Genomic DNA, 25,986 nt, shown 5'->3' with positions numbered 1-25,986 from the left:
GGTGTTTTTGCCAGAAACCAACTTGCTTCAGCGGGATAGTAGGCGCCTGGTTAGACAACATTTTTAAATATTTTGCCTCTGGGGTCTCCAAGTCCATGGGGGTGGTGATCCGAATTAATAAAGGGGTGCAGTTCATTAGGATGCCGATCCTGCAGGATCCAGACAGTCATTTAATTGTTATGGAACCATTATTTTGGCAAGTGCTGTTGTCAGTTTATGTTCCTAATGAGTCGCAGGATTCCTTTTTTACCTCTCTTATCCAGATTCTGCAGTTTCTTTTACAGGGAGGTAGTTGAAAGAGGAGACTTCAATTGTGTCCTTGACGTACATCTGGACAGAATTTCGACCCTTCAAAGTTGACAAGAATAATATGAAAGCCTTGGCTAGGATCCTGAGGGAGTATTCTCTGACTGAGCTATGTTTTTTTTTTCCAAGTCAGAAAAATTCTGCACCTTCTATTCTCATGCACACAAATCATTCTCTATATTAGACATATCAGCGTCCTCGAGCATGGTTCCCCAGGTCTATAGTATTACGATTGGACAAAAATATCTCTCAAATCATGCCCTGCTGGTGGCAGTCATATCAGGACCTCCTCGGCATTCCCCAATGCCTAATTCATGGAGATTCAATGATCTGCTCTTGAATGATATAGTGGTTAGAGCAGCGATCCAGGACACGCCAATTATTTTGAGGAGAATGACACAGGGGATGTCTCCAATCCAGTGGAGAGGGGGAACCTGATCAGCAGGACTTCGGACTTGGTTAAGGCTAGGCAACGCCAGTTGGAGTCATTAGAAAAGGAATTAGAGGCAGAGGTTAAACAGGTGGGCTCGAGGAAGGCATTTAGGAGTAGGGGTGTACCGAACTTCAGCTTCAAGTAAATATTCGGCTGAAAACCAGGTATTCAGTTTATGCAAAATACTTACTCTAATCCCTACTCAAAGCCCAAGTTACACCGCTAGCAACTACAAGCAGCCTATTCTGCTGCAACACCACCTTTCGGCCGAGCACTGCCTTAACGACCCAGATTTGCAGCTATATCCTTCCCGTACCTCACAGGCCCTTTGGCGTTTAGTATTAACTGCCTCCATTGTGTGCTTGGGTGGAGGGCCACAGGTCTACTGTATGAATCCCCACAAACACTGCAAGTGGCCTATAAGCAAAGTTCTTGATACACAAGTCAACATTGTTTTCTAGTGCTGTCTCTTCTACGATCACGCCAGTTTCCCCTTGCACCCTAGATCGTATACAGTTGCCACATTGGAGTGCTTTGAAACCGACACAAGCGGTTTACGAGTAACCGGACACCTTTACATTTTGAAACCGTGTAGCGTATAAGTAGGTACAGCCTGTACTGTTTGTACCACCTTCTCTCAGGTGTGGACCCATCACCAGGCACCCAACATGACATGCCCATAAATATTGGCATCCAGCCTTGTACACATAGCATGCATTTCACCTGGTCACCCGGGGTTAATCCTATCAGTAATATAATGCCCATTGGTTCCAACCAGATTTTCACAATTTCTGCGAGTCCGGGAAGTCCCATTATCTCCCTACACAAGGTTTTATTTTAAAATTCCAACTGAGCCTGTGCCTCAGTATTTGTTGCAAAAAAACAAACTAGAAATTTAGCGTAGGCCTATGGACCAAGGAAATTGGTCACTGCCAGATAAAGAAGGATTCCCCTATCCGTTGGGCTGTCACCACGTGCTTTTTAGCCAACGCTTTTGTAGTTTTTAACTCTCGACCGTGCTACCCATCAAAACGTCAGTCTACCGGGTTCTCAACGCCCTCGTACTTCCTGCCGCATATGGGTGTCCGTCGGTACAGGACTCTCAGGCCTGGGATGTGCTTCTGCCGCACACAGGAACTTCCCAAGTGTCCAACCCTGAAACTGGAGCTTGCAATACACCGCCATCTGAGAACAGTAGCGGGGGGTCGGTCAAGAGGTGAGGCGATGTTGCGACAGCCCTGCACCCTTCTGCCTTCACTGACTGACTGCAAAGAAAAGGCACAGCCTTTGTAATTAGAGCTTGACCCGCTCGCATCGACATTCAAACGAACCATAAAAACAGATCTGCTTTGTTCTTAGGGCGCTTTGAAACCATTTACTTTACGTACAAGAACCTTACAAATGCACAATAAAAATAAAATCTTGCAAACCAGTCTGCCTCATTCTCAGTAAAGCGCCCAGAAGCCTGTGGCTAGTGCCAACCATGCAGAGAAAAGCAATTTACTGTTAGGTACTGTTTGGCAACCCCTTTATCCAGCTTCATAAAGTAAATTAAGAAAGGCTGGCACAGCACTGAAAGCAGTGCGTCTTCCCTCCTCGCTCCACCACCCGCAGTGTCCATAATGTCTCCCTTTGGGACCCCCTGCAGAAGAAAAGGAGAGATGAACATGCTCTCGGCACACTAGGCGCAGAACATGATTTCGCTAAATGGGTTTCACCTTTTGCTTGATGGAGCAGGGATTAATTTGGAAAGGCTGAGAAAATACTTAGAGTGGTTTCTTTGTTATTAGCAGTGCATCTTGTAATATGGAAATGTTTAAATAATTGGAGATGTGATGGAACATTTTATTAAGCAATGAATGCCAGCAATAATAAAACTTCTGTATAAAGCTTAGTTACAGCTATGATCGATTTATATGCACGATGCAAGTCCTTCACTGAAGTCCTGTTAAAAGAAGCATTGGCAAAGCCAACAGTTGGTTTGTTATGCATGTATTGACATATTTCTAGTAGCAAATTACTATTCGGCTCCAGCCGAATACTTAGACCAACTATTGGCTATTTGGCCATTTAGAGCTGAAAGTGGCTTGCATTCAGCTGGAAGCTTTATGTGAAGAACAATCCACCCAGTCTTTTCTTCAAACGGACACACTGACTTTTCAAGGGGCATTAAGGCTAATCAGCTCCTCGCAGGGAAATTTAGAAAACCGGCGACCCGTAATTTTGTTCTCGGTCTTCAGGACAGTACGGGGCAGAAGCATTATGTGGAGAAACACAAATTGGAACTAGTGGAAGCCTATTATGGACAGCTGCTTCGAGACGGCCCCCGAGTCTGGGTGATGCTCAGGATCGTTTTCTTGCGCATGTGCAGCTCCAGGAGATGGAGGAGCACCACAGGAAAGACCCGCAATTCTCCAATGAACATAGGCGGAGCGGGTGACATGCGCCCTACCAGCCGCTAAAGCCTCAGATGGCTTTACCAATACATATTATAAGGCGATTATGGTCACCCTAGCTCCCCACATGAGCAAATTGTTTAACTCATTCCAATCAGGGAGGGTCACGGTTTCCATAGCGGAATCCTTAACAGCTTTTGTTGAAACCAGGCAAGGACCCTTAACAGCTGGCCTCTTACTCAATGGGGACGTAAAGGCGTACGCTAAGATTCTGGAAGAACGATTAAACAATGCAGTACGTGAAAGGTCTGGATCAGTCGGGGATTATCGGGCATTGGGACACGAACAATGACATTCAGAAGCTGATTGATGTGATGGACTGGGTCCATAGGACGGACCAGCAGATTGGTATTGCTGCGCTAGACGCTCATAAAGCGGTTGATTCTATTGACTGGGCTTATATTTGTCTGGTGTTTTGTGCCTTTAGTTAGGGGAAAATGTGGAAGATTTTTTCATACGGGATACCAAATACAGACTACTACAATAAATGAAACAGGCAGCTCTGGTCCCCGATAGCTATTCAGAGAGGGACTCCCCATGGCAGCCCTCTTCGCCACTTTTTTGTACTGGCGGTGGAGCCACTTGCTTGCGGAATTAGAGCTTGAGAAGCTCGTAAATTAATTGCTCTGTTCACAGAGGACAATGTGCTAATTTTAGGGAATATGGTTTCCTCGTTTCCAGCCTCTGTGAGGCTTCTCGAGAATTTGAAGGCATCTTGGGCTTCGAGATTAGTGGGGATAAATCTCAGTTTGAATGTCTCAGTCTTCAGAATTATCGACGGAACTGCAGGGTTTGCCCCAGATTTGTTGATCTAAAGATCATATTAACTATTCAGGCATCGGTGACGCCCGTTACCTGGGATCAGCAGGAAGTTTCATGGATGGGCAGTATTACGCCGCTAAAAAGGACCCTGGTGGGTATATTTATTCAGACTTTGCGTCTGAGGATTACTTTGTCTACACGCGAGAGGTTTCAGGGTGCAATACCGGCATAAGTATTAAGGGGGAAAGGGGCTGAGAAACCACGCATCCAGAGGAAGATTATGTTGGGATGTCACAGAATGTGATGTTTAGGAGTGCTGTACATTTAAAAGGTATTTCCGGGAGGCACAAATAGCGCAGTTGTTTGACTGGGGCATAGATAAGGGACTAAAAAGTGCTGTACATTGAACAGGCTACTCCCCTACCTCGAACACACTTACCATTCATGAGCAGTAAAGTTAGGGGGCGCGAGGGGATCTCTTTACACAACAAACGTTTCCCTTGAACACTGGGATAGGGTGCTGTGGTTAATTGGCACGTCTCCGGGACTGGGAACTCTTTTGCCGATCTTGCACAATGCTGATTTTTCTCCCGGTTGGGTTGTTTGACCCTTGGGACAGCCACTGGTCCGCTCTGGTCAGAGAACTGTAAGCAGAGGTTTGGAGTGGATGAACATGAACGGTTTCACTTTTCAGCTGCGGCATTGGGCGTCACATAGGAATCAGGAGGTGGGATATCAGGCTCCAAGAGGTCTGGAATTCACACTTAAGAGATGGTTTGCAGTTCAAGAGGATTACTAAAGGTCTAGCAGCTTTTTCAGTGGCATCTATGGTGTATTCTTTCACATATATGAGAAAATGTAGTGAGGAATTAGGGATGCTGATAGATAAGGAGTACTGGAATCGCATATGGAAGAGGGCACAGAGGTCAAAGGGTTACAATAAGTGAAAATGCATGTAACATTTGCTTTAGATGGCACCCAACACCAGAGATTAAGTAAAATGGTTCCGAGGCTCTCTGTGTTGGAGAGGTCGTCGCCTGGGGTACGACGTTCATCCATCGCCTGTTTTTTTTTCAACAGCACTTTTTGCTGAAAATAGACAAATATGGAGGGGTAATGGCATATAAGGTGTAGGGCGGGATGGGAGGGTTTGGGGGAACTCACCCCCAAATAAAATTGATGCATTTTTTCAGCAAAAAAGATATCGGGAAAAACAGCTGCGGAAAAAATAAAAAACTGGGGATTAATTAACATAGAACTGTGGCCTGGATGGTGATTTGGGGCAAATGTGGTGCAATTGCTCTGTGATCACAATCTTTTGGAAAGAGATGCTTTCACACAGCAAGGAAGTTATAGTGTGGTCTCTCCAGTTGGGATCCTTTATGTGTGGTCTTGGGTCGATCCCTAGGGTGGCTACCCGATGTGTGGACCAAAAGCAACTTTGATCACTCATACGTTACAGGCTGCAAGGGTGGTGATTGCAGCCAGTGGAAAGATCTTAAGGAGCCAGCAATAGTTTACTGGTGGGTGAAAATCGGTATCTGGGAGGTATCGGCAATGGAGTAAGTCTTGCCCCTTATGATTGGGGAAACTTTAGCATCACTTAGGTGTATGGTCTCCCTTTATTGACTATGTGAAAGACTGAACAAATGTTCAGGCCAGGTCTATTGAAACAAGTTCCTCTACTTTAGGCGGTTACGCTGCTATAAGAGGAGGAAGGGGCCCGCAGGGGGGAAATGTCTACATTTTCTTCCTTTTTGTCATTTGGTGCTTTTGGCCATCAAATGTGCTGCATCATGAGGCGATGAGGTTCTCTCCGGTTGCGTTTTTGTTCAATGGTTCTTTTGATCTTGTGTTAGAATGCAAAAAAAAAAAAAAAAAAACAAGAATGATCTTCAATTTGTCCTCTGAGGAATTTGTTCAAGCGTCTCGGGACCAAGATGGGTCGCAGTCCTTCGTCTTTCTTGGGAACCAGAAAACAGGTGGAGTACCAACACTGGTATTATTCTGGTACAGGTACACTTTTCCACAGCACCTTTCTCCACAAGAAAGTTTCCTGTAGAAGCAGCAGATCTGGTTCTCAAAGAGATAGTTTGGTCAGGGGACAACCTGGTGGCCTTTGTAGAAATGGAAGACCATACACTTGGGCCACTGTCTGTAGTGCCCATGCATCTGAAGTAATACAATGCCATTCTTGCAAAAGCTGGGTCACCCTACATCCCCACCGGGGGTCCTGTGAGCAAAGCGCTCAGAGGTTTTGGGGCTGTGGCAGAGGGCACTGAGGATGTGGCTGCCCAAGCAGTTTTTGCTGCACGACCATTGGGGGTACGTGTGAACCTCCTTTGTCCTCTCTCTCTGGGTAGCCTGTCCTCTTCCCCGGAAAATAACGAAAGGCACGCCCTCTCCAAGCCTGCATAGGTGGGTGTTGGTATTATGGCTGACGGATAGCTGCCCCTAAAGATTTTGCAGCAGCTTAAGAAGCTTGTAGCTTTTCCAAGCGGTCGTCCATTTTGGTCCAAAAAGGATGGACCCACCAAAAGGAATGTCCAAGGGCCTTGATTGGACATCAGAGGCAAACTCAGACTTGTGTAACCACGCAAATCTTATTAGTGCACTCAAGCCCATAAACCGGCCAATGCAGTCCAACGCATCAAGGCCTGACTAAAAGGGCTGACAGGAAACCTCCTTGCCATCACTGATGAGATTGTTGAGACCATCGCTAATATCCCCTCCAGAAATGTATTCTGCCGCCAGGGAAATTAGATTCCATAATGTATATGTGTATTTCGCCAGAGCACAAGATGCATTAATGGCTTTCAGTGGCATGCATTCAGCAAAGAATAAACCATCGCGTCATATTTTTCATCGTCTCTATCCCAAAGAATGGTCAGATAAGATGCAGCATTTGAAGTGCAAGGAGCTGCATGCACCACCAAAATCTCTGAAGGGTGCAGTGGAGGGTCAGAAAGAGGACAATGACTCGGATCTGCCATTTTGGATATTGCCAGATTGTTTCTCACTCTCCATCACTTGATGGATACTGGGACGAATAGGAGGTTGCCACCATCTCTGGGTTTTACAAAGACGAATATGAAAGTTCCAATAGCGATTCTCGTTTCTTCACCCCTTGGATTTTACTGGAACGAGTAGGAATATTCCAGTAATGATTCTAGTCTTTCTCTATTACTCCGTCTTTATTAGGACGTGTATCATTATCCCCATTGTTTGCTGCCAACAATGTCCCCACCTGCCTCAAAGCAACCTGGTTTCCCCACATCAAGAATCCATCTCTAGAACTCACCATGCCCACAAATTACTGACCCATAACTGCAGTACATTTTTTCCTGAAAATCCTGGACTGCATCCCCTATTCCCAGGTTCCAACCTATAACAACACAAGCTACTTGGACCAGACAGTCAGGATACCGGCCTCACAGTACAGAAGCTGCGCTCTTAAATCTCAAAATTCAACTGGACAGCTTCCGGGACTCAGGCAACATTGACATCCTGCTGCTTCTAGACTTCCCAGCTGCTTTTGACTTGGTTGAACACGACATCCTCTGTCAGCACCTTGTGTTAAACTTTCACTGAACCAGAGAAGCCGCCCTCTAGGCTAAATCCTTCCTGAGCGAACGCCCCTCCAGGGTCTTGATAGGCGCCGCTACTGCTGACCCTTTCCCCGTCCCATGCGAAGTCCCCCAGGGCTCATGCATCTCCCCTGCCCTCTACAACACCTACACCAAGCCGCTCTTCAACCACCTTGATTCTCTGGGCATACCTTATAAAACCTTTGCAGACAACAATCAAATTCTGCTTCCAATATCAGGGAATTATGACCAGGACATCAAATCAATTAAACAAGCATACAGTGTAATTCAGAATTGGATGGCCATCCATAATCTCTGCCTCAATGACAAGAAAACTGAACTGCTACTTGTGGTCTCTTCTCAATGCCTAAGCTCCTTGGACCCCTCTAACTCGTCCTTTCCTATCGACGGATGTCCATCCAAGAAAATAATGTGTAGATGCAGAGAGTATACCTGGATACGGAACTGAACATGACCCATCACATCAATGCTCTTGCCTCTGCCAATGCCCACACGGCTAAACTCATCACCCAGAGCACAAAATGTACATCCCCAAAGAACTTCCCGACTCACGGACAAGCCAACATTTGCAACAAACTTGATTATTGCAATGTTCCTTTTTCAGGTACGTCCCCCAAGAACCTTGCTAAACTACAGCTCTTACAAAACAAGGTACTAAGGGCAGCACTAGGTCTGAAACTCTCAAACCACATTTCCACCTAAAGGGAGGTCCACTGGCTTCCTATCTAAGAAAGAATTGAAAACATTGTGCATTACCCACCAATGTCTACACCAGAATGCCCCTTCCTACCTTATCCCCCGCATTGTAGCTAAAAGCATCTGTGTGTCCCATGCGCTCCTCTTCCTACCTGGAACTGTGCAAGCCCACAATCGCAAATAAACGCGAGGATCTTTTTTTGTAACACTCCGCCCAACCTCTGGAACATTCTCCCTGGACACAAGACCTGAAACTTCACACCTCGCCTTCAGAAAACTCCTAAAAAACGTGGCCTTTTAATAAGCATGCATAACCAGCTGTAAACTGTCTATTCTCTTTTCTTACATATGCTGTACTTATACTGAACCAGCACTGTGATACCTTCGGGTTTTGAACGCTGCATAATTGCAAAAATAAAATACATAATCCTTCAATTAAACGGAACTAGGACTATCTCAATGGTGTAAAAGTCCAGGCAGTACATTAGAAAAAAGGATTCAGTCTTTTCTTTCAACTAGTCGTAACTTAATGCAAACGTGCACAAACAAATCTCAGCGCTTCACCCTCGCAATAACGTTAGAGGAACGGACATGAAAACCCAAGACAACTCATCAAATTAACTCTATATGCAGCAGAACACCTGTGTGAGCGTGCCAAATAGTTTTGAATATCAAAAATAACTGAAAAGCACTATATGGTATTCAAAAATACATTTAAAAAAAAATCTAAGGGCACTGCAATTGGGCATCATTTGCCCTTAATCTGGCAAACCTATATGCTGCCAGATGAATGTATTTACTATTTTTTTTTCTAATAGCAACATCTTTAAGAGTAATATCTACTTGTGGAAATGTTTTAGCGATGATATTCTGATGATTTGGAGATTAAGTGAATGCAACTTAAAACAATTTCCTGATGGAAGGAATTAATGAGAACACATTTCACATTGGCATTTAGTAAGCAACAAATTGTCTTTGTGGATTTCAACAGCTTCCATAGAACAAGTTACTTACCAACTGGTAATGTTCTTTCAACTGGATGTTCCTCCAACGTATTCCTCATCTATGACATGTACAGCTGTGTCAGGGCGACGTCATCGGATGTTATATAAGTAGCATGCACGGTGCCCTTAGGCTCAGTTCATGTTTTTCCCCTCTCACAATGTGTGGTACATCAACACGACACCATCGACAAAGAGTGCCCTGTGCCGGAAAAAAATTCCAAAGCAGCACAGCTGTGGATATTACATGTCATAGATGAGGAATACGTTGGAGAACACAATCCATTCGAAATAAGAGGTTACACTATATCTGAAAAATGATAGATAATTGGTATTTTTATGTGTCAACATCCTAGGCCTCTAAAGGAAAATATACCTTATAGACAGTTCTTAAGTATAGGAAGGAAATGTACTTCTTTGAATGAATTTTAGAGACATGCTCAGAATTTAACACATTTGCAAATGAGAGGTTACCCAAAAATATGGAGTAATTCTATAAAGAGCAAGGACAGATATGGAATACAATTTCTGTTCATGAGAAAATATAATCTGATTCTAATAATACTGTGTGCACCACTACATTCTGTGGATTGAGTCAATAAGTAGTAATTGGCATATTCTGGAAATAGCGTGAGAACTTTCGTAAACCATGGTTTGCTTTTAGAAAAGGGGAAAAACTTGAAAGGCTCACTTTTAAAGATCTCATAGACCCAATGGGCAATGCAAGGAATGTACTTTATGATGGTTCTGCAGTTGCCTTTAATTAGAAGACATTTTCCTTGCAATTCGTGTACTCCCTGTCCGTTTAAAAAAAAACTGGTATCATTTGAACATAAAGTTAAAACATGCCATCTGAATAGTCATACCGCTTGTACTTTAAAGAACGTAATCTATGCAAGTCTGTTTCCATGCATCAGGATATTGTTGGATCATCAAGAATGGTTAGATCAAGAATTACAGAACCAGATCTACAATCAGCACTAAGAACATCAGAGCTCCCTTAGTGCACTTTATTGATGCTCTGCATTGTGAAAAGGAACTCTGACTGGTGATTGAAAATGTGTATACATTAATCTGGAGTTTAAACTCTCTAGAAAGGAACAAGTGGATTTAGAGACTAGACGTACATGGAAGGGATGGTTTGAATAACCAGATTGAGTGGTCAATAACCAGATCGAGTGGTTTGTCCTCCAAGGATAAGAATTAGAAATAAAAATACAATATGGGTCACACACAACCTTTTGGTCTACATATTCGATTGCTAAAGATTCACAGCAGTGTTTTGGCAGTCTTACTGTGTGCTAGGATTCTTTAAAAATTGCAGAAGATGGTTTTGTTGATTGCTATGCCACTATACTGTAACATTAATGGCATTTTGACTAAAAGGAGGTATCGTTACATTTCTTTGACCTCTGATGTAAAGTTAGCATGCTCTAGAGTAAATACGATACGTGGTCTTGCATATTTTACATAATTTCCCCCAACATACTTGCAGAGGCAAATTGCTGCGATTTTGTTCCCACACGTTTGTAATTACAATTCTGAACCTTTGCAAGAAAGAACTGCACACTATTTCTAGTGTACGCCGTGGACTTACAACAATTCAAATATTCTTGGGAATTTAAATGGAGCTATGTATAAATCCAAGTGATACTGGAGGGGGGGGGGGGGGCATGCTGGAGCCTCATAATAGTGGTTTATTTAGCAAGTTGTAGTTAAGAATCTACATCTGAGAATCCAAAACATGGATGTAGTGAAATGAATATTAATATTTTGCTAGGTCTATCGTTTTTGGTAATTTTACTTCAACTCAATAACAGACACGCTTGATTGAGTTCTGTGCGTTTGCTTGCGTTATCTAGGGCAGCATATTGAATATTCTGTCTGCTAAAAGATTTTGCTGCTCCAAAAAGAAAGACTGAAAAGTCTTCCGGTTGAGCTTGTGTTTTACGTAATTTTAGCAGTCTCTGTGTTTTATTTATTGTTCATAGTAACAATAAGATCTTCGTGATGAAAGCATGGCCCATAAATAAAGAGGACTAAGCCGCTGGACTGGAGTACAGTGATGCATAGAAGAAGACAGTAAAAAATACACAACACATTTATTAAGTAACTGGAACAACCTGGTGGGTATGTGCGTAACTTAGTTGGATATAATTGAAAAATTTTAGAGGATCATGTGTGTAACTAATGAATAAGTTACGTTTAGATGCGCGTACATAGGTTTATAACCAACGCGTATGGGCATATTTGTGTATCAACTTTGCGGTGAACTGTTTACATGAATTGTTATATTTTCTTCATACATCTTGCATAGTTTTAAACAAAGGGAAAGTTAGTGATAGCTGTTTATATTTAAAATGAATGTTGTATGACATGAAGACCCATTTAGAATGAAATCCATCATTGAATAATAATTTGAATTGTGAAGATGTATGTAATATGTTTGAATGAAGATTGCAGAAGCTTACAGCACAGAAGTCTTGATTCTATTAAAGACACATAGGCGAGCATTATGCTTAGACTTCTTTAATCACTGCTTCCAACATATTCTCTTATTTTATTTTTTTACATAAGCCACTGGCTACATGTTATGTTATTTGCCATTTGTATAGCGCTCTATATATCATTGGTATGACCTCAAAGCGCTGGTAGGTTGAACGCCATCGGGGACCGCAGTCCAGGTCAGTAGAGAGAGTTGGTGTCGTAGGGTGCGTGGGTGCACCAGTTGTGTGCAGCTGGTGTAATTGCCTGATGGTAGCTGCATCCTAGCATTAGGTGTGGTGGTGAAGATATCAGTTGAATGTGTGCAGTCAGGTGGGTGGACACCCAGACTGAGTTCTGGCTGTGTTAGGCCTGTTGGACGCTTATGTGAGCTACAAGGCCAGTTTCTCATGGGATATAGCTACATTTTATTAGAGTGATGAGGTGTTTGTGGGGTAGTGTTCGTATGTGAGCAGCTAAGCCGAATTTCTCGAAGGTTGTAGCTGTACTCTGAGTGATGGTGTAGAGCAGAGCGTAAGCATAGTGATATGATGGTTCGTACATAAAGCGCCTAAGCATAATGCGCTTCAAATCGCTCGATGACAAGGGAGGGAACGTGTGGGGACGCCGAAGCATTCCCACACGCCATGCGCAGCGCGAATGTGAAGACTAGCTACTGCACTTGGTCTAGAGATACCCAGACTGTGCAAGTGGTGAGGTACGGACAATGGGGACATGCCAGGAACGGTACATGAGGACCGGAAAAGCTGGGTAAACATTGCGGGGAACCGTGATGGGGACAAACAGCAAGCATGCAGGGTCCAGAGGTAGAGAGATATTAAGACTGGGCTGGGCATGCAGTCACTACTTGGGACATGGGTGTACAGCGATATACGGTACAAGGAGATTGGGCATATAGTGTCACCACGGGGAGGCAAGGGGCTGTGCACACAGTTGCATCATATTGTACCGGCGGATTGGCGCAGCAACGGGATGGTCTGGGCAACAGTGAAATGGGGGGGACCTAGGGGGTAGTGGGTACATAGTGTCATCGAGGGGAAGTGAGGGCCTGGGTAAACAACGATATCAAGGGACCAGGGGGGCAGTATGCATCGACATCACGGGGGCTGAAGTGGTAGGGGCACAATAGGGACATTGCAGGGACTAGCGTGCTGGACATACAGTGACAGGGGACAGAGGGATACCGGGTGATGCCTGAGGGGCAGGCGTACACAGCGACAACACGAAAGCTGGAGGGGTAGGTGCACTCTGGGACATTACAGGGAACTAGAGACCTGATCTTACAGCACCTCTACCTCTTACCCCTCCTTACCTTTCATGCTACTAAACTTTTAATTACCTCCCTTAACTTCTCCAGACTCTTATATTGTTCCTCCCTTCTCTTTGGACTCCCCTCTTCTCACCTCGCCCCACTCAAATCCATCTACCACTCAGCCATCCGCTCCCTCTGCCTTCTCTCACCTCTTGATTCTATCTCCTCTTCTCTCACCTCTTTAGGCTGGCTCTCTTTTCACTCCCAGCTCAAATTCAAGTTCCTCTGTCTTGTTTTCAAATCCTTCTATGGTCTTGACCCCCCCCCCCACCTCTCCTTACCCCTTCTTGCTCTCTCCGCTCTGCTAATCTCTACCTACTCTCCTCCACCTCCTCCCTGTGCCCCCCTCCCGCTTCCGATCTTTCCAACTCCTTGCTCCCTTCCATTGGAACCTCCTCCCCCTTCACATCCGCTCTTCCCCTTCCTTTCGCTCTGCTCTCAAATCTTATCTTTTCCACTCACCTCCCTAACACCCTTTGTTTCCTCTCGCTCTTCCCCCTCCCCTCTTTCCTCACCTCCTAGCACTACTCTCCTTATCCCGCCCTACCTCCTTCCCCCGCACTCCTCCTCTTTCTAGTCCTGCTCTTCTCTCTCCTCTTCCTCTCACACTCATACATTCCCTCTTACTCCTGATCTTACTCCCACTAACATCTTTTCCCTCTCTCCTTTGTCCCTCCATACTCCCTTCTCACCTCTGCATTATTGTAATTTGTTCTTTACACTGTTTTCAAGTTATGATTCAATTTCTACATTATATTATGATTGATGTATTTTGCGTGTTCTCATGTAAAGCACTTAAATTCAATAAAATACAAATACAGCAACAGGACGGGGGGGGGGCCCCAGAGGGATACATAGCATCCGGTCCCATAGCATAGCGAGTAGAGCGCTCGCTTCAACATCTGTGCAGAGCCTGCTGACGCAGGTTCGAATCCCGGCTGGGCCAAACTCAGCCTTTCATCCTTACGAGGTCAATAAATGAGCACCACACACCGTGGGTAATAAGCAGCGCTCAGATACCCGAGGGTTCTTAGTGCTATATCTATGCTAAATTATTATTATAATAGCAACTGGAAGGATGGGCTTACAGCAACAGGAGGGGGGGCCAGAGGGCTATATAGCGACATCATGGGGAATAAGAAGGCAGGTATAAGCGACACATGGGCGCAGTGGGGCATAGAGCGACATCACAGGGACTAGAGGAGGGCAATACAGAGGGATACATAGCAACATCACGGGAGACTAGATGTGTTGTCGAAGGGACTGGATATACAACGATAGCACGCGGCCAGGTGGGGTAACAATGAATACACGGGTAGTAAGTGGGCAGAGGAACTCAGGGACAGTACAGGGACAAAGAGGCTGGGGGTATATCGAGACATCACAGGGACTAGAGGTTGGGCAGACAGCGATATCGCCATGTGCCCCTCTGTTCCCTGGGTTATCACCGGAGCCAGGGTGGGGTGCATTGACAACACGGGGGCACAGTGAGAGACAGGGGGCCAAGGGGTATGGGGGCATGCAGTAATACACAGTGGGCTGGAGGGGATGGGGCATATTTCCTTCCCTACTCCTCCAACCCTTACCCCCCTTCCCTTCCCCCCTCCCTCAAATCCTACACCGTAACTCCCTTCACCTACCCCCTCCTCTACGCTCCCCCACCCTCTTCCCCCCTTGTAAATAGTTCTACTTATTGTTCCAATGACCTGTTCACGTTTGTAAATATGCTTCTCTCACTTTTGTACCTGTTATATTGTAGAGCGCTTTGGCTTAAAGCGCTATATAAATTCAATAATCATAACAGAGTGGAAGTACGGGGGCCATGGGATATACAGCGATATCACAGGTATCCTGGGCGGGTGCACAGAGGGACAGCACAAAAAAGTCAACATAAACAAAAAGAGGAGCCAACTACCAGTCCTCATATCACTATTTTAAGAATTGGAAGAGACACTGGGCCTCATTACACAGACGGCGGTAAGGGTTAATGGTCACCGTTAATGGCAACGGTGACCGTTAACCCTTACCGCCGTACTACGAGGTCCCTTAGCGGGTTGGTGCTTTAACGCCTGCTTTTTGCAGGCGTTAAAAACCAACCCGCTAAGGGACCTTGGAGCTAATTACGGCACCGCAAAATTGCGGTGCCGTAATTAGCGCCTTCCCCATTCCCATAGAGCCCTATGGGGCAGAAATGGGAATGGGGAAGGGCAATGGCGGAAGGGGAATTTACCGCCCCACCGACCTTGGAATGGGGCGGTAAATCCCCTTACCGCCAAGGCGGTGCCGGTAATTTACCGGCATGGTCCAGGGTGCTAATAGCACCCTGGATCACCGCCTTCCGTGTAATGAGGCCCAGTATGTCCGGTCATACCAATTAAGGGGGGGGGGGGGGGGGGAAAGAATCTTAGAGATTATTAAACTAAAAGATACAGGTGCCCTATGGTCCCTCCGAACTGATAGCGAAGAGATTGTGGCTGGTAGCCATCCCGAGAGGTTGGAGAAATGGGTTCTTTCTGTTGATTGTATTGTAGTACTCATTCATATAGCACCTTTCCCCCCCCCCCAATTGTAGGGCCTTAAAAAATGTCCACGTATGGGAACGTTCTACTAAGAGGTTTAAGATGCGTGTGTGCATGTTGCCAAGATTAGGACTTTAGGAGGGCTGGCTATGCTCCAATAAGCAGGGCTGGCTATGCTCCAATAAGCAACCCAAGAGGTCTGGCACAATGGGGGGTGCTTAGGGAGGAGACGATAAAGCGCTATTGCAGGAGATTCGATATGGACCCAGCTGAAACAAATTTTACGTAGGGTGTTGCAGTATTCCAAATGCAGACGTAAAGAGGCAATCAAAATGGGTCTTTGACACAAAAAAAACTGTGCCACTGTTTGTGAAAAAAACCTTTTCTTTAGGTTTTTATTGGCTCAGCTTGGCCCATTGAGAGACTCGTGTTAAGAACATTATGTACCTTTTTCAAATCAGGCGAATGTCTGTTACAGCATATGTTACATTGTCACATTCTGCTGGTCAAAATGTACAGTCATGCATATGTTGCCACTAGGCATAATATACCAAAAGAAATAGCCATTATGAAAATAACCAATTCATGTATATCCATAAACCAAAATGAGGTAAAGTAACAAAAAAAAAATTACAAAATAAAATATCACAGAGATGATAGGATGGGGAACAGGGAGGATGTTTTAGGGTTGAGAAGGGCATATCAGAAGAATGTCAGAAAATAAACGCAACAAATACTAAATCAATCCTCTTGAATACATTTTAATTCGAAAGTGCTGTACTGGCAAGTCTGGTGTTTCAGTGCAAAGCAGTTACGTGACCAGCTGAACCGAACAGGTCATAGTTGTAGCTGCATTCTATAGTGCATAGATGGATAGCCGAAGATGTCCAGCGAAGTGGTACATTTATAACATACCTTAAGCTCAGATGGAGCTCATCTTTGATGTCGATGTGTCCTCCGATCTTCTGTGGGTAAGAAAAAGCTAGCTACCTTCACAAACTTTTCTAAGTGCCATGGACAGGCTACCCTTACGTCCAACTGCAAAAGGCTGGGTCTCTCCGAACATCTTCTATGTGAGACAGACAGGCTACCATAGAATTTAGGTAAATGGGATTCTCCGAGCGCAATAGACAGGTTACCTTTGTAGTAATACTACATATCTTCCAAGTTCAACAAACACTAACCAAAGCAGTATAATGAGCTCAAGATTAAGGATACCTGCATGTAACCACTGTGCATTACAATGGAAACTTGAGCAGTAATAAGTGCAACGGAGGGTTACTAACATATCTTCAAGCGTCATGGGCAGGCTAAATCAAAATAATGGCTGTGACTTACCACACGGACCGCAGCGTTTGGAGGGCCTTGAAAAATGTGGCCGGCTTACTGTTCTACACAGGAACAGGTGAGATAGTTGAAACCTCAATAATTAAGAGAAATTTCTTTAAAAGTGTAACAGCCAGTATAATGGACCATGAATTATTACTTTTCAGTTGGATTAACAGCAAAAATTGCATATATCCACCCATTTTGATAAAGATGATGACAAGAAAGAAAGGTGAGCATACACACAGTACTAATATGTATATTTTTAGGGGTTATAGTTAAACCAATTAGGTAATTATTCATTTAATGTCTTTATAGGATTTACTATCGAATTCTAGTTGCCTGCATATTTAAATTGAGAGGGAAGCAGAACAACCCTCATCAGCTGATAATCTATTTTACCTCCAGTATGCAAGACTCTTGCCAATAGATAATCAGGGCTAATCAGTCATCTATATAACATTATCAGATTCGTTCATTTTGGTTCATTTCCCTTGGTTCACAGTACTCTATGTGGATTACGATACCAAGTTTAATCAGAGCCCAAACACATTCACCTTAATAAGTTGGGGAGTCGCTCGAGAGATAAGCACCATTATTAAATCGTGGTTGACGTATGGATAATAAGATGTCAACTTTTTTGAAATTATATGAAAACAGAACTGTTTCAACTCTGTGTATAATCAAATGAAATAAGACAGGCACTTGGCAAGACCTCCGTTTAATAGAGACCCAATCACAAGAGCAGTAATGTAATACTAGACTTGTGGCATGTAGTAGCAGAACAACTTACTCACCAGAGGTGGGTTCATCTAAACTTTATTCTCAGTACTCAAATGGCATTTTAACGGGATAAACCCCGGAAAAAATGTGTTTTGTAATGCTTGCTTTGGGTGAGCACCAATACTAACCTGACCAGTGGTGATGGAATATTACCACAGGTACTAAACTATGCTATCAGCCTAGTCTGATCACCCATCTGACGTGTAGACCTAATTTTTCAACTTTTGTATTTTTATTTATCAGGAGACCGTATTCTTGTTTACTATTGATCAAATACTGTACATGGGCACATTTTGAGTTTACGATGTGCATGGCAACTGGCCCAGGCTTGATAAAGACCTCTAGTACGATTGAAGCACGTGCAGGTACAAGGGAAATGTTTTGAATGCTAAGGCACTCACTTTGTGAATGTCAGATAGTGATTATCAGAATCATTGGGATTAACAAGGGAAATGTGTTGCAGGTTTAGACACCCAATCTGTGAATATTAATTTGTTGGTACAAAGGAACAATGTTTTTGTAATGTCAAACAAGTGGGAGCTTATAGGATTAAAATAGAGCGCTCTTCAAGCTCGTCTACTTATCTGGTTGTAGCAGGCTCTTCTTTATTTGACCAATATAATCAAGGAAATTGCACATGGTGTAATTTTGAAACGTGTTCTAAATTGCTACTGGTTTTAGGCTAGGCGTGGTATCCGTACCAAGCAGCATACAGATATAATGTTTTCCTTGCACAGGATATACCGACTGTGGCCTTACCCTTGTTGACTGAGAAATGGAAGGAGTCCACAAACTAGAAATGCTTCTGTCGGGGAACACAGAAGGTATTTATATCGGAGGAGTTTGGTAGGCTGCTGACCCAACACACTCAGCTGTTTTTGTGTAACCAAGGCAAACAAGGTGGGAATAGAAGCGGGGGTGGTTTGACTCTGCTCGAACGCTAGGAAAAAATCTCCTATGAAGCATTGGGGAACATGGGAACTCCTAAAACTATCAGGGGCTAGATCCACCTACAAGAAAACCCTGGCAAATAAGAAACAGGTAATTGAGGAAGAGGCATGGGAAACGTGGGTGGTAGCTGCTAAGAACAAGGACTCTAAATCTTTCTGGGAGATTGTCCAGAAAGGCCCATATAACAGACATACCGGTTAGTAATTTGCCAGAGACGGCCTGGCTGGACCATTTCTCAAAACCTTATAGCGCAGGGCGTATGGGTGACGGAGAAGGATCATTATCTATGGCTGGTAATGGATGTGGTGAGGGGATGGGCACAGAGGTCATTGTCTTCTCAGTAGATGAGATTAGGAAGGAAATTGGCGAACACCGGTGCAACCATGCTCCAGGCCCGGACCATGCGCCAGCCGATTTATTTGTTATGGCCTCAGATTTGTGGGCTCCCATGCTTACGCAAGAGTTTAATGCAATTTGTGCCGGTTGACCCATCCCACCGTCGTGGTGCATTGCAGTCATCCAGCTAATATATAAAAAGGGTCCCTCGTCTTCCCCTGACTCATACAGGCCTCTATCTCTCCTGGACTCCATTAGGTTGTACCATCCTGGCCCGACTCGTGGATTGGGTTATGGGTACCAGAATCCTTTCATCGGTCCAGCTAGACTTCAGGCTAGGGTTGGGCTCAGCGGAGTAGGCACTCAATCTTTACCTGATAATGGCACATTACCTTTACCTGAAGGATGAGCCAATTTATCTGGCATTCATGGACCTGAGCACTGCATTTGATAAAGTTAATAGTACTAAACTGTGGGATATGCTCAGTTCCATGAACTGCCCAGGCTCTCTTGTAGATCTGCTGGCGAGACTGCATGGCTCGACACAAGTTTGTGTTAGGTGTGGTGTAGATGGGCAATGCACTAGCTCTTTTCCAGTTGAATTGGGGGTTCACGAGGGATGTGTGTTCGCACTGCTGCTCTTCCGTTTATATATAAACGGGCTCTATAAATCATCTTTTAAAGGCATCTCCTGATGTCCTAAAAAATGGCGGGTCAGCCGCTACCAATTTTAGTATACGCGGACGGCTCTGCCCTGATGGCCCACACGCCAAGACCACTACAAGTACTCATTTTGGAGTATGCCCCTTTCATGGAAGGGTTAGACCTGGTAGTAAATGGAGCCAAGTCCGCGGTGATGGCTTGCTGGAAGGGGAGGAGGATTAATTTCAGGGCCATGTATTGCAGGAACATTGTCATCCCAAGGGTCTACTTTTTCGATTATTTGGTGGTTAGATTTTCTGCAAGGGTTGGTGCCACAGCCCATGTATCCAAGCAGGCTTTGAAGCTTAGGCAGGCCCTGGGAGGGGTCTGGGGCCATTTCTAGGTTCAAAGCCAAAACGACTGCACCTCTACTGAAGTTATACAAGGGTAAAGCAGCATCCGTGGCCATATTTGGGATGCAACTGTGGGGTGACTCGAACATGGTTGCAGTCCACAGACCCTGGAAAATCAATTTTTCAAGAATTTGCTGGGGTTGCCCACCTCAGCTCCAAATTCTGGAGTACACATGGAGCTAGGCTGCAAACCAATTGAAGATACAATCTCATTGTAGCCAGTATTACACTGGCTCAGTTTATGGGGTAATGTCAAAGCCACCTAACGCATGAATTGATCATTTTTCTACTGGATCAGGGAGATAAGATCCCATGGCTGCGCAATTTTAAAATACAGCCGAGGGGAATTAATACCACACACACGTGTACCCTCCAAAGAGTACACTCTCCCGGAGAGCGATAAATCATTGGACAGCATGCCTATTTGAATCTGTAAGACTACATAGAGAAGGATCAGAAATTGCGAAACCCAAAAATTGTGGTTTGATGACCCTAATGTCCTTGGGCGTACAGTGTTACTTACTCTGGGCAGAATTCCCTGCAGACCCTATGTTGATATCCAGGGCAAGGTTTGACCGTGGTGGCAGGATGGTCCAGGGGACTGATCCTGTCCGGTATGCAGTGTTCCCTATGAGGACTTAGCTCACCTAATCCTTTTTTGCCCCGTCTATGCTCCGGCCAGATGGTGGCTTATACGACCTTTATTGCAGGAAAAGGGTTTTGTTCACTACCGACCAGAATTGATATATCTGTTGTGGCTGGTCATTTCTGAAAAAAGCATTGTATCAAAGGAAATGTTTGATGAGTATGGTGCCCTGAAACGTGCCAACTAACACTACTGAATGAATTGTACCAATAATCTTTTTTTTAGATGTTGTTGCTTGTGTTTTTTAATGGATGTTTATTTTATTGTGTATTCATTTTTAGATATTTTTGTACTGTTTATGCATATCCGAATAAACAGGAAGATGACTGAGCCAAAAGAACACTTCAACAAACGTTTATTTACAAAACTGTTCCATGGAGGCAGGCCCATAGGCGTGCACGAGACCAGACTGTGTAACGCATTTAATCACAACCCAGGAGTAGAACCCATCCAGACTGAAACACCTGACGTACCTCAACACCTCTGCCACTAACATACAGCAACAACCGCCCGAAAGGAAACCGGTATAGATGGCCTCACATAGACTCAACAATAGCAATCTATTGCTAACCCTTGATGATGATGAACAGCACCCACCCATGTGTCTGACCTCTCTTGGGCTGCTTAGTCGAGCCTTTCCAGCCACCCAAGTCCTAGAACGGCAACATGCACACCTGCATCTAAGCTAAACTCCCTAGAATTTCCAACCACATCGACTACAATCAGCAAGGGCATTCAACCGAGGAAAAAAGCACATTGATGTCACACAAGTGGGGAAAGAACGCTATTTAAATAACCAAATACCATACAATACTGGGAACACAATAGTGAACACAAGAGTGAAAAGGAGTTGTTGGTCAAACGTCGGCTAACTTAGTGCATTAACAATCAACAGAAACGTAGTAGCAAAAAAAAACCTGATAAGCCCATAGAAACCCCACCTGACCAAATCAGGGATTTTACTGCTCAGCTTTTGCCTGGCCCACACCTACCAATGATTTATTTATTCTTTCATTTATAGAGCGCGCCTGACCTGAGGTTATCTGGATGCTTGTTTAAGAAGATGCATTACAGTTACAAGGAAAACAGAGGCAGGCTTAGAACGAAAGATACAGTTGCATGCAGAAGGTATTCAATCACCACACAAAACGTTTCAGAGTATGCAATATGTCAGGCAGTGTCTTAGGGGCATCTCTTTATGAAACTATACTTCCCTGGAATTAGGGTGTGTTACCTTTCTGATTCTGCACTTTCTTTTGGTTTGTTTGAGATTCAGCAATGAAAATAGACTGGCCTACAGAGATGCCTAAAAGACTGGCACAACAGCTGAACACCCATGGCAAGCGATGTCGCACAGCAAAGCTGAGCTGTGCCTCAGACTGACGGGCATAAAGAACCCCTCCTTAGAAGTACACAGCGAAGAAACTGCTCTTCAAATCCCAATGCTGCCAGAGGCTGCTTCGTGCTTTTCCCAACTGCAGGCTTCATTCCCCGTTTGTTATCATACGTGCTGTTTTAGGAGTGGGGAACAGACTAGCTACTTCACTGTACATAAGGATGAGCCAGGCCTGGGAGGGGCAGAGCAGATTGTAGCCCTCCTATGCACTGGCGTGTGTTTGTTTGCATTACAGCCATTTCCGTCTACTTCTGGTCTCATGCATATTATTTTTGTCCAAGTGCCGGAGCTGGATGAGCACTGGTATCATGGGGAGCGAGACGTGCCTGCAACAGGGTGAAACGTAAAGGATGGATCTAATGGGACAACAGAAAGCAGAATAGATATTCAGTCTCCTCTACTCAAGGGTGGAGAGGTGGTGCGACACTACAAAGGGTTAATGTGGCCACCTGCAGTTCCTGGTGAGATGCCTTTATCAACACAGTTCCTTATGCTTAACTAATTTTCTTAAAGACATTTGGGAGCAGGGACACAGTTTGCAAACGAGGGTTTCCGAGGCCAGAATGGAAAAAGAAAGGGAACGATTGAAGTATAGCGGGCATGCAGAAACACTGAAGGGCATGCATGGCCCCAGTGGTGACACGCTTTTTTAAAACCATCAGCCGCTATACGTCACTGTGCAAAACCACCAGCCGCTATACGTCACTGTGCAAAACCACCACCGACAAAGCGAGAAGTTAAACATTTTCAAAGAGTGCCACCCGATCTCTGCTGCATGATTAAAACCGATATGTTCTCACAACTTGCTTCACTACAATATTATAAATGCCATCGATGTCATCTCCCGCAACACTAGTTCTTACCTGCCACTGCCTGCTGACCGTTCGTGGCGTAACGCCGAACTCAAGACGCCGTTAAGGCTTCCGGGCGATGGCACACCGGACATGACCGGCTTCCGCCCGGGCACAGCCTGCTGCGAGAGAGGCTTAATCATCATGGCTTGGGAGCGAAGGGGCACGAAACAAGGGACAAACTCAAGGAAACTGTGCGCAAGCTTTTAGAAACGCAATCGGTCCTAACACAAGTGTAGGAGTGGGTGAAACCTGACCGAGGGCGACCGCAGGAGATACGGCGCATGTACTGGAGACGTGTGCGCAAGCGTACAAAAGAGGCACTAGCCACCAACATGCGCGCCCAAACACAAGAAGCTCTGTATCCATAGACAGATGTGCGCAATACCGGATGTTGCCACATGACGTTACGTACCCCTATGTTGCAGCCTAAGCGGGCCGCCGTTCTGTATTAGCAATGTTACGTACCCCTTACGCCAATTTGTCAGGCTACGACTACGGAGCAGATAGTTCGTTAATAAGGACTATCTCTGCACTGGTGTGGTGTCCCCTCTTCACATACACGAAAGTGTGAAGTCTACGTAGATCCGGCTGCCTGTCACCTTCCGCCTGGGGAGGCGTTGCCTGCTAGCTAAATAGTTCCAATGCGATATACACTAGTATACATACAGTCACCGTGGACTACTCGGTCGCTATACGCGGGGGAAAGGTATTAATATCAAACTTGTAATGGCCACGTAGTGGGGAGATCCCCATTGGACACCCCCACCTCCTTAGGTCATTATCATAACACAATGAAATGAATAAATGAATACACAGACAACTGTATTAAAGTTCTTTGGAAAAACACAAGGTCACAGTTTATTTTGGAGCAAGACAACTTGGGACGGTCCCAGCCACATTACAAACAGTCAGATACGGGTGAACCATGTCACCACTTTAGCCACTGGCCAAACTGACAAAACTGCTGGTTATTCCAGCTACACTGGCACAGCCAGCAGGAATCAGGGGCACTGACCAGGATGATCGTTGGCCTAAAGCCCTAAGGAAGGGAATCAGTGCCTGTCGAGGGATCGGCTCGAGCCCGGCCAATCCCGAGCCACTGCAGCTGCAGCGTGAAGTACCTCATTGGCTAGGACCGCCCCGATACTCCGCCTGTAACAAGAAACGTAAATATTAGGAACAACTCAAACAACACACTAACTTATTTTATCAATACTTCTACTATGGCACTCTACTAATTCTACTGATGATGCGAAAGCGTCACCCTACTCCTACCACCGGTCTGCACGTATTACTCCAGTTTTAAAACTTACCAATCTTCAACCTGTTTAACCTCAGCATTATATTCTCAGGCTTGGGTGGGTGGGTGTCAATTCACACTGGGCGGGAGCTGCTGGGCAAAGAGACTGATGGCCAGCAGCTCCCGCCCTTATAAGTGTCCGCAGGGGGACCTGACCAGAAGCCAGGTCCCCCTGGGAACGCCTTTTCCCCTTCAGAGGAGGAGAGGAAGAGGAGAGAGGCCTGACCAGCGACTGGAAGGGGGTGGCCAGAAGGGACAGCCCGCTATGTAGGCTGTCCCTCTAGCGCCCCCTGCGGGGGCCGGTCAGCCTCTTAGCGGGGAGATCCCCATTGGACACCCCCACCTCCTTAGGTCATTATCATAACACAATGAAATGAATAAATGAATACACAGACAACTGTATTAAAGTTCTTTGGAAAAACACAAGGTCACAGTTTATTTTGGAGCAAGACAACTTGGGACGGTCCCAGCCACATTACAAACAGTCAGATACGGGTGAACCATGTCACCACTTTAGCCACTGGCCAAACCTGCCCAGTAGGATATTTCGAAACTCTACCCCCTTTTCCGACACGAACACTTTCTCACACCGTGAGCAACAATGGCCTAACACCAGAGCCATTTACAGGACATGTCCCAACTCAAGGCTCAGGCAGAGTCAGGCAATTGTCGATAACTACACACACCTGACTGCCCTTTCCCTTTCCTCACAGGGATAAAAGACAGAGCATGAGAGCACACTTTAAGCAAAGCCGATCGCATGAGGAAGCAGCTATTCCAGGATGGCAGTTCAAACGGAGGAGAAAGGTGGTGAGACCTCAAAGGACAACCAGGAGAGAATTACCCTTTTCAACTGAGACCCGCAAAGCCTCCGAGAGAGGGAACGTAAGGCTGTGAATCCCAGCTGGCGAGTGGTGTGATGGATGTCATCAGTACATGGGACCCTCCCGCACTGATAGCCAGGGCGAGGAGAAGCAGTTTCCAGCATGGTACCGCCCTGACTCCAGCAGCAAAAAAAAGCCAACAAGTTCAGTAGAGCCAGTGGGTCGGAAAAAACTCATAGTGGACTGGACTGTGTTAGACTCAAGGTTGAAGTGGCAACATTGTATATGAAGAAAGAAGATAATAGACAAAGGTCCTTTGTGAGGGAAATTGGTACCAGAAACGGAGTGGTCCGGCGCCACATGGGTGCTCATTCGAAGGTCTCTGATTGGTACCCCTCTCCTGAACAAGGAGAATGAAGCAAGGCTAATATTGTGGAACCTACAAGTACCAAGAGGCCTTAGGGTTGGCCGGTGTGAGGTGTCAAAGTGGTCATAGGAGGGTCAAGCCAAACCCCTTGTACTGTCGAACATCTTTGACAGGTTGTGGAAGTAAAGTGAAGCCTGACTGGAGGCTTAAGGGAAAGCCTGACTGGAGGCTTAAGGGAAAGCCTGACTGGGGACTCAAGGGAAAGCCTGACTGGGGGCTGAGGCCTGGACTTAGGTAAAGGGAAGAACCTAAGGGGTCTAGAATGACTTTTTATTAAACTATGAGCTGTGGCAAATGTGAACCCGACAGAGGGATGCATAGAGAAAGCTAGGGGAAGGGAACCCCCGCTTTCTGATGAGCTTATAAAATTGGGAACTGTGGCAAGTGTGAAACCGATGGAGTGATGCCAGGAGAAAGCTAAGGGAAGTGAATCCCGCATTTGTAAGAAAACAAAGTGAACTGTGTGATAAGGGCAAACGTGAACCCGACT

General features: G+C 45.2%; 1 protein-coding gene across 12 annotated transcripts in view; it reads right to left on the bottom strand.

Moving 5' to 3' along the window:
• Nucleotides 1–23,514, bottom strand: part of ATXN2L (ataxin 2 like) — a 1,584,242-nt gene extending 1,560,728 nt beyond the window's left edge. For 6 of the 12 annotated variants that reach the window (XM_069652156.1, XM_069652159.1, XM_069652152.1 and 3 more), the window contains exon 1: nt 22,955–23,239. In XM_069652156.1, coding sequence (XP_069508257.1) covers nt 22,955–23,088 — 134 coding nt within the window. In that variant the 5' untranslated portion in view covers nt 23,089–23,239. Of the gene's footprint in view, nt 1–22,954; nt 23,308–23,410 lie in introns of those variants that run through there. The other 6 variants (XM_069652155.1, XM_069652160.1, XM_069652163.1 and 3 more) reach the window with 5 other exon arrangements.
• Between the last annotated feature and the right edge of the window lie 2,472 nt (nt 23,515–25,986).

This window comes from Ambystoma mexicanum, chromosome 3p (genome assembly GCF_040938575.1).
Source record: "Ambystoma mexicanum isolate Mex_15411 chromosome 3p, UKY_AmexF1_1, whole genome shotgun sequence".
NCBI classification, from domain to species: Eukaryota; Metazoa; Chordata; class Amphibia; order Caudata; family Ambystomatidae; genus Ambystoma; species Ambystoma mexicanum.
This window is presented reverse-complemented; position numbering and strand designations above follow the sequence as displayed.